At 39.2% G+C, this 9605-nt stretch overlaps 1 protein-coding gene and 1 non-coding gene across 2 annotated transcripts; one reads left to right on the top strand and one right to left on the bottom strand.

The window, feature by feature from the left end:
* Window positions 1-92: 92 nt before the first annotated feature.
* Window positions 93-165, top strand: trnat-ugu (transfer RNA threonine (anticodon UGU)). Its single transcript has one exon. It is a non-coding gene; the product is annotated as a tRNA-Thr (tRNA).
* A 1807-nt stretch (window positions 166-1972) lies between these two features.
* cyp24a1 (cytochrome P450, family 24, subfamily A, polypeptide 1) lies at window positions 1973-8651 on the bottom strand. Its single transcript, XM_085407381.1, has 12 exons — window positions 8191-8651; window positions 7858-8048; window positions 7638-7731; window positions 7463-7556; window positions 6901-6992; window positions 6448-6559; window positions 5453-5598; window positions 4182-4348; window positions 3375-3453; window positions 2965-3162; window positions 2754-2865; window positions 1973-2372 (listed from the first exon to the last, which is right to left on the bottom strand). The coding sequence occupies exons 1-11, from the start codon at window positions 8446-8448 to the stop codon at window positions 2755-2757; spliced, it is 1542 nt and encodes a 513-aa protein (XP_085263507.1). The 5' UTR covers window positions 8449-8651; the 3' UTR covers window positions 1973-2372; window position 2754.
* Between the last annotated feature and the right edge of the window lie 954 nt (window positions 8652-9605).

Below are 9605 nucleotides of genomic sequence, written 5' to 3'. Positions count from 1 at the left end.
GAAAAATCTAAAGCAGTTTTGTGTTTCATAGCGATTAGTTGCTCATATGCCTCTCTTATATCAAGTTTTATGTGCCTCGGCATGCATGACCAGGCTCTATAGCTCAGTGGTTAGAGCACTGGTCTTGTAAACCAGGGGTCGTGAGTTCGATCCTCACTAGGGCCTGCATTTGTGAAATTTATGTTATCTGAATTGTTTACATAAGTAATTAATATGTGTCATTTAAACCAATCTCAGGAAGAAACATAACCTCTTGGGAATTTTTAATGCTACACTCAGTCACAGAAATATTGTATTTTACTTTACATGCAGAGATTTATAGAAAAAATTGTCATGAAAATTACATAAAGAAAGTAAGATTTTTTGTTTTTAAGGTATTCTACTTCCATCAGTTCTCCTGAGTACTGAGACTGTTCATAATCGCTGTTGAGCAGAGTAACCATTTCAGGTTTACATATCGAAATCACCCGAGGTCACAGCTAAGTTCTTTGCGCACATGGCACTTGTGAAAATAATTAATCAAAAAGTGAAGCGATGTGTATGGATTGCTTTTTATGTAAGAAACTCCTCCTGTAATCAGCCTTCTCAGTCCAGAAAGCGTCCTCACAGGAGATTTCTAGTTCCAGCAATCGGTGGAATATGAACTCAGATCCTTATTCTCGAGTAAAAAGTATTTACAAAAAGTAGTGTAAGTGTGTATGTAATGTATGAGATCACGAGCCAAAACGAGGGATCACGAGGGATGATTGATAATGGATTGGGGTTTTTCTCCTTTGTGCATATGTGTGAAATATTAAGTAGTTTTACATATTTTGTACTTTAAGTAGTTATTTAAAATGAAACCACCTGGGAGTTCTACAAGGGAAGTTCATCATCAGTCTTTGCTGAAGCTGCTCAAGACTCATAAAGTGACAAAAGACCTGACAAGATGGAGGTTTTTACTGAGGAGCTGCCAAACCAAAAACTATTTTTCATTTTTAAGAGTGCTTTGTACTTTGTTTTATGTCAAACATTGACCTGAAAACTAAGCAGATCTGTCAAATAAATGCACTGAGTACAACACAGGATATGTAAGTCCAGGATCTTTATTTTATTTTATTAAACTGAAGATTTTGCAGTGTAATACTGAAAATCTGATGTTACTTCAGGGCTTTGTTTATTGATTGATTGTTGATTAAGCGTTGTTGTTTTTTTATTGATCCCTGCATAGGTAAGCTCATTCTGTCTTTGTTTAACCCATCTGAAATACTTAAAAACAGTGGGGGGGAAAACAGGGACTAAAACAGTGCTTAAATCACTTCACTTGATCTTTTATTATAATTATTAAGTTCAGTTATAATTTCATAATTTACTTTCATAACACTAGAAATCCCACTGAAACATCAGACTGTGGGATTGTGTAACATGTTTTTCACATTGTGCATTTGAGGAATCCATCACTTTAATGGCAGGGGCGGAGCAAAAGGGTGAAAAACAATAAGTTTTGTTAGTTTTGAAAGATGCACTCCCCCTCATGCACCTCATAGTGGTTTGGTCCATTGCCTACTATTACCTAACTTTTACTTTACAAACTGTAAACAAAGGATATGTGAGACACTGCTATGTACTTGTACCACTCAGTAAAAGCAAACATATTTACTGTCACGAACACACTTTTTTATTAGCTTCTTGACCTTGATGTTAAATCTTGTGCTTCAGTGTAGATGCTATATTATTGTCTCTTAATGCATGTTTATGGAGTTATAAAATTCACCATAACTCACTAAATTTTTAACCAGCTGAAAGTTATTTCATTTTCATGTTCACAGCTGTGAATTACTGCTTTGCCTAAAAAGCAAATCTTTGCAAGGTGGGAGAAACAAAAAACATGTAAACTCCACACGGAAAGGTGTGTTTAAAGATATATTTATTTGATACATTTGTTTTCATGAATAAAATATGTCTCTTCAAAAAACGATGTACAATCTTGCAATATTATAATTGTGCTTATATATACAATAAAACATAAAACATAACCCATATATCAATATATATATATATATATAGATATATATTGATATATATATACACATACACAATAAAAAGCATAACAAAATACTTGGACTACATTCTACATGTCTAAGATCAAAGATTTGAGGACAGCTGCCTTGGTACAATATTCACTTTGTACATAACAACTGGTACTTTGGTCAGTCATTAACAGTCATAGTTTTAAATATGTCTGAGGTATTTGTGGTAAGATTAGAGTTATAATAATTGTTGTTTTGTATTTTATTTACAGAGCAGCAATGCAGGGAGTCACTGGACCACTGGGACAAGCAACAAAGTTATCACCTTTCTGTCGCTCAGTCCGGAAGAGCTGAATTTAGAGCCTGGAAGGGAAGAAAAGATCAATTAGGGCTCTTCTGAACTTGATGGAAATGGAAATAAAAATATAATTTGGCAGATTCATAGTTACAGTTGTCTAACTTAGATGTAAAGTATGATATCATGTCTACATCTCTGAATCTCAACATGTGTGTTTCTGTTTGTTCTGGCTGCAACTCACTGCCTGCAAGTGAGGCATTTAGGGAACATCTGGAAATTGTAGCTTCCCAGAATAACATAGATTACGCTGTGTCCAAACAGGCTCTGCATAAGACTGTTAAAATAAAGCTACAAACAGTAGCCAGCCAGAGTGATTTAGGGAATGTTTGTGCCACTTCCATCTTGACTAATTCCTAAGCAGTCTAGAAATTTAAAACTGTTCTTACTTCATCTCCTGATGAAGGCGACAGGCAATTCTCTATTGGGAACCAAAAGCCCTGAATGGATGACGTCAAGCGGCTCATTATCTGTTGCCACAATCTCATAGTCTCTGACCAGCTGTAAGAAAGACAAGCAAAAATCAACAACTGTTCAAATAATGGCATTTGTTGAGGACCATCTTGAGCTAACCACTTAGGTTTTAGTCACTGATCGTACCCAGCACATGGCCAGTTGCAGCTGAAGCTCTGCCAGTCGTCTGCCGATGCACATCCTCTTTCCAATACCGAAAGGAACGTGGGCAAAGGGGTTGATGGTGTTGTTCTCGCGCAGCCAGCGCTCAGGTTTGAACTGCTTGCCATCATCAAAGTACTCTTCGTTGGAGCCCAGTGCATGGCTGTTAATCATCAACACTGTCTGTGAATGGAGGAAAAAGTATAAGTTTTTGGTTTTGTCCCTATTTTACAGATGAACGACGCAGTATAGTAGATAATGAGACTAAAGCCTGAGAACATGAACAGATTTTCTTTCTAAAAAAAACTCATTTAGACATCAGTCAAATGTAAATTTTCACAAGAATGGAATCTGCTTATGTCAGGTGTATGACGACTACTGTCTAAGCCACTTACTCCTTTGGGAATAGCATAATACCCCAACACAGTGTCCTTGTCCAGGGTTCGGCTTGTGAATGGAACTGATGGTGATAACCTGTAGGAATTAGACAAAAAATACATGTGAGATTATGACACAGTGACCATACTCATACTACAGTATGTATAAGCTGCTTAACAGGAGATAAACATATTCCGGCATTGTTCACAGGGTAAAATAAGGTGAGATATAATCTCCAGTTGGGGGGGCTTGTACAGTACATTCCATGGGTGATGTGGTTATGTTGGTGGACTTAAATGAAATGTTAGACAACTTGTGACTTCAAAAGGAGACCGAAGGAGAACCTACAAGGGCTAGGAAACAATTTAAATGTGACCACATGGTAGACTTTAAGCTTGTTGTTGCTGGTCATGCCACCACATCTCACGGAGCTTGTTTTTGAGGCAGTCATGCGTGTGAGTTTTCATTCTTAATCTCTCTGTAGTACGAGCCAAAATTATGATTTAAGTATGATTTACTGCTTGGGAAAAACAAAACAAAACTGATTGTTTAACTGGTGTCTAATTCATTCATTTAATAGGAAATGGAGATTATTTGTATTTGTCGTATTTGTTTTGCTTGTGTGACTCTTGCACCAAACTCCTATTAAAGAAAAAGATTTTCTATAACTATATTTAAATTTAACCAGTCTATAGTTAAACTGGTGTATCGTTTGGATTTCTAAATGTATTTAATTGTATTAACAGAGTATGTTTGGCACTTTTCAGAGAGGAAGATTAGATACTACACCGCTGCTCATAATATAACCATCAGTGTTAATGTACCTCATAGACTCTTTGAGGCAGGCCTTGAGGTAGGGCATATTCTTGATGTGCTCTCCACTTGGATCCTGGTCAGGAGGCACGATCTCTCTGATCTCCTGCAACAGCTTCTTCTGGGCGCTGGGGTTTCGTGACAGGTTGAAAATAAACCACAACATGCTATTGGCGGTCTGAGAAACGTAACAGCAAGACAGAGAGGGAGGAGAGAGAGACAGAGACAGAGATTGAAATAAGGAGGTAGTGAGGAGATGTCTCTAAATGAGGCAGCTACGCTAAGTGCATTCATCAGTGGGGTCCTGAAAGGAGCTATGGAATGTTTTGGGTTCCTCAAAGGCTCCTCAGTTACATCTACTACATTAATTTTCCGCTTTTGAAGGACTGAAACTGCAGCACCTTTTTGTTTTAGAGTTTACAAGGTTTTTTTTTTCTTTAACCACTTGAAGGAAAGTAGGTGAAAGGTTGAAATTAAAAAAGCAAACTCATGCTTGTTCTGTTAAAGTGCAGCTTGCAGTTTTTTGTTCAGTAAAGTGTGACTAAACAAAAAGCTGTAATAGACAGAAATGGCTTTAAAGCTTCGCAGCATTATGTTTCTTTGCCTTCTGCATCTAGCAGCCATTAAAAATGGGTAGAAGTGGCCTGCTCGATCAACAAATCACTAATCTGTGTGACTGTTAAAGCCAGTCAAAGGACTTCAGCAGCACGTTTGCCACCATGTGGTGAGAACTAAGCTGAGCTGAATATAAAAGTGTGATGTAAAAGAAAAATTCTGGCGACTACAGATTCACTGAAGAGGTTGATAGAAGACTACATCAATTTACATAATAAAAAAGGATTGTCACAAATAAAATTGTTGTGTCTGGGTGACACCACCAGGGGGCCCGATTGTTAAAAAGAATACCAGGACTAAACCTGTCGGACATTAAGTAGCGCCACTGTGTGGCCAGTTATAAAACTACAGTTATGCTACCAGTTCTTAGTTGCTTGAAAGGTAGATTCTACTGGCTAATGTCAGCCGTCAGAAACACTTTCAGAAGTCAGAATTTCTAGTTAACTGTTAGCTGTGTTCTTTTTCAATCAAATTTATAAGAAATAATGTGTTAATTATTGAGTTTTAGAGATGTCGGTATGTATTTATGTTTGTTGGACAGAATGTTAGCATTGGTTTTCATACTAAGTAGCTGTAATGACCAGACAAATAGGAGAGCGATGTCCATGATTTTAACTATCTCAATGAGAATTAAATGTATATGTTTGTGGTGTAAAATGTTACTCACTGTCTCAACTCCTCCAATCTGCAGCTCGGTGATGGCCGCGTACAGCTCCTTTTTTGAAAGGCTGCTCTGGTGTAAGATGTCACCGATCAAATCATCAGGAGCTCTGGTTGCGTTCCTCTTCAGCTTCTTGTCAATGTAGACTTTGGCTGAGGGAACAAAAACAGTCACGATGTAAGCATGCTCATTTTAAAGTCAAATCTCATGTGTTTTGTTTGCACTTGAAAAGTTGGCTTTTGGTTGTTACTTTATTTTTTCTGTCATGTTCTCAGCTGCTTTCAGGCAAAATAGTAAAAAAAAAAGATTGTTTGCTCTTGGAGCTCTGTTGGCTTTTGTGCTGGTTTGAAATCTCACATATTAAAGGCTAACTGTCAGGCCTCTTTAATTGTAACTCTAGATGTAAGGAATACATGTGAAGTACATACAAAGTTATTTATACATAAAACAAAGAATAACTTTTTTTGTTTCTGTTTTCGGGCTAATTTTCGTTACTGTTTTCTGAAAGTGTGTCAGTTGTTTTTTTATCCTTTCATAAAATGCTATCCATAATCTAACTTGTCTGACTGAAAGACATATATTAAAGACAAGATATTTTGGTGCTGTACTGAAAACACATAAAAACATCAATTGTTGGTACAATAAGTGGTTATGTGTGAATATTTGTAAGAGGTTGAAGCAGCATAATCTTCTTTATCACTGTATGCCACTACCTTCTGCTACAACAAATATTTGGCATATTTCTCCCTCATGGGTCATGCAGTTTACTACAACACTGAGTACCAGAGCGCCAAGTACACAAAACACTGGCACACAGTTCAGATCTCGCTGCCACCCACCCACCCTCGTCTGTACTTTCCTATTGATGTTCTTACTGGAACTGAGCTCAGACAAGTGCAAACATTACAGATGAGTGGAGACAAACAGTACCCTACGACAGTAATTACTGCAGGCGGGGGAATCTTAATTTTCTAATTTTGTGGCAAGGCATAAACTCGCACCTGTGCTGAAAATGCGGTCCCATGCTGCGGTGTGGTCCTGCCATGTTTTGGTGTTGAGGCTCTTGTGGAGCTCTACTGGTGTAACCATCATCATGCCAAAGGTGCTCATCATCTACAGAGAAACAGAGCGACAAGAGAAGACAGAGTCAGAGAGAAAAGGATTGGGAGTCTGATGTAATCCATTGTCACTCGTGCTGAAAGTCTCTGATTCAATTGTTTTCAAAGCTTTTTCTATACTGTTGCCCCCATTACCCTGAGACCTTTGTAAGCATATTTTTATTATCTGTTAACGGTATTGGTTTGCCCCAGAAAATCAGTGAGAGTGTTAGTCACTGAACTGCTGCATCACTTGGTGAACCTGATGAACTGCGAAGTTTCCACAGGCTCACAGAGAGAGCCAGCTTCAGTCCTACAACTGTCCCCTCTTACAAGTCACAGTGCTCCTATACTCACTGTTTTCACAGCTGTGATGAAGTTCATGGCTTCCTCGTTGACCGTATCTTGCAGAAGACCAAATCTCTTCCCATAAAGGATGAGACAAATGGCTGTGAGGTGAAAAAGAGCAAAAAGTGAGATTCAGAATGCCAGATTTTTACTTTGTACAGGTCTGCAATGTCTCAAAATCCTTTTAGTTTATGATTATCTTTTTAACATTACAGGTGACAGAAAACATCATAGCAGAATATTGCTTCTATAAATAACATGGTTGAAAGCCAAAGATATAATTAGGGGTTTTTTTCGGTTTTATAATGATTCATTTTGAAGCCCACATTCACTTCATTTATCAGAGTTTTCGCGCTTTTTATTTGCCTTAACCGACCTTGAATGTATTATCTGTAAATTATCTGGTTTTAAAACCGTTTAAAGGTAACACCTGATTCTTTCAGAGTTTCAATTTCCACATTTTCTGTATTAGACGGTTAATCGAGAAAATGATCGGCAGCTCAATCTATGCTGTAATAAAAATCCCAGTTGTAGATTTAACGAGGAATCGAATCAAAAATAGTGAACTTACTCTCAAACGACCATTTATTCAATTCGAAGTACAAGTCTTCAATCTTCCCGTTGTTGCTGATGTTTCCAATTCTGCCAACGAAGTCCACCAACACCTGTTTTTACAAGCAGAAGGTGTCAGTCATCGATAACTCTAAGAAGTAAAAGCATATATTCTTTATGTAACGGAGTCTTACCTCGTTTATTTTGCCATCGAGCTTCACCACTTCTGTCGGTTTCATGAGTTTCTGCTGAAATGCGCTCCTCACTCTCTGCCAGTCCTTTCCTTCCCTGCAAAACAAAAGTAAGTGCGTTTTAATTTAAAACATTTGTGCTTCTACTTACGTCTCAGTCTGCCTCCTGGTGGGTTATTGCCATTTTAGGCACCAATAAAGGAGAAATCGAAAGACCACTTACAGAATTAGGAGTCCGTACGCCTCGTCTCTCAGGTCTCTGTATGCTTTCCAGGGTTTGATTTCCAGCCTCTGAGGGTAATTTGCCTCCTTCCTATAAAGCGCCTCCAACAAGCAAGGTGCGCCAATGTGCACAGACTCGAAAGACCCCAGCTTCATCCGGAATATCTTTCCGAACTTCTTATGATAATCAACCTGAAAAAAAAAAGAAGATTCAAGTAGTTATAAAATGTCATGGAAAATAAAAAGTGATTACATCTGTTTTGGTCACATTTTAATAGATTAAAAAACACTTGGAATGTTTATGGTTATATGATGACATATGATAATACTGTACCAATGCCTCATGTTGCCTCGTCAAACCGCCTTTTCTTAGGAGTTCAAACAGACTGCCGACCAGGGGCCAGTTGGTGGGTCCCGGGATCTCGTCCAAACTGTGCGCTCTGAATGCCGCATGAGGACACGGTGCAGCCTCCGCAGCATCCTTCTCCTCCAGCACGCACACTGAGGATGTTGGCTTGAAGTGCTGCAGCCCGACAGACTTCTTCTTCAGCAGCTCAACTATCTGAGGAACTTTTTGGATTTGCGCCCTCATCCTCAACTTTGTATTTATCTATTTTTTACTCAGTTAGTACTCAGATGTTTAACAGCAGCTCCCTTTTCATTACCTAGAGGTTGTTCTAGTTTCTTGGAAAAGTGTTACTCCATACCGCATTATATATACTCTGAGAGTGTTTATTCCTGCCGTGCACGGAACCAATCAGGGGCCGGTCCTGCATGGTGTGGCCGTCGAGCCCGCCATTCATTTATGGATCCAAGTTGAGAGGATCGTATGACCCCAGATAGACCGAGGAAGTGCCCTGACCCCACCCCCGCTTTATAAATAAACACACAGGCCACTGCGGAGGTGACGCGGTTCGCTTGAACCTGTTTCACAGTGACGCGTGATTGGAAGAACCGAAACTCTGGCAAATACTACTGCCACACTTCTGCACCGGGCAAATATTTGACCGATTGCAGCTTGTGTGTTTGCTTTGTTGGTGTTTTGGAGTGTGTGTTCTTTGTGGAGAGGTAAAGGGGTGGTGGGGGTAAGTGGGCATTTAAAGTGCTTTTTTGGACCGTTTATTGTACTAATTATACGGGGTAGTTTATACAGTCCAATTAACAGGAGCGCTGAATTGGAGTTGTTGTAAAAGTCCCTCCATCCATGGTCGCCCGCTGATAAATAACATTTAATTCGTACATTTCCAGATCGTTCTGTAGTTTCCAGATCGTTCTGTAGCCTCTGATGATCAAAATCAAAGTCAGACCTTTTACAGTCTGTTTTTCTTCACCACCAACAAGAAGCTCACCAGACACAGGCATGAAAAAAGTGATTTTTATTGTTTGATATATTTCTTAGTTTGAAAAATGAAACGAGTTGATGGCGAAATCACCCCCCAACACACACACACACACACACACACACACACACACACACACACACACACACACACACACACACACACACACACACACACACACACGAACCTGGCTCTCCAACAGCATTTCGCAGTTCTCAAATGAGGACCGTCCTCACTTGGGCTAAAGCTAATTGGTCCTCACAAAGATAGACATACATGTAGCGCACACACTCAAGTACAGACGCACACGCCGCCCACTCAGAGCTGGCATGACTTAAATAACATGTACTGGGGCCCCGTGTTGCTGCTCTTTAAAAGTGCTCATTCACAGACTCTCGGGTGGCATCAG

This window comes from Rhamphochromis longiceps, linkage group LG5 (assembly GCF_057381845.1).
Source record: "Rhamphochromis longiceps isolate RC_006_pf linkage group LG5, R_longiceps_female_GT1.1, whole genome shotgun sequence".
NCBI lineage: Eukaryota > Metazoa > Chordata > Actinopteri > Cichliformes > Cichlidae > Rhamphochromis > Rhamphochromis longiceps.
The sequence above is the reverse complement of the archived record's forward strand: the minus strand, read 5'-3'. Positions and strand labels throughout refer to the sequence as shown.

Coding starts and splice junctions, on each gene's coding strand:
- cyp24a1 (XM_085407381.1), bottom strand. CDS start 8,448: ATGAGGGCGCAAATCCAAAAAGTTCCTCAGATAGTTGAGCTGCTGAAG. Junction 7,732..7,857: donor GCGTACGGACTCCTAATTCT/GTAAGTGGTCTT, acceptor TTTGTTTTGCAG/GGAAGGAAAGGACTGGCAGA. Junction 7,557..7,637: donor TCGATGGCAAAATAAACGAG/GTAAGACTCCGT, acceptor TTGTAAAAACAG/GTGTTGGTGGACTTCGTTGG.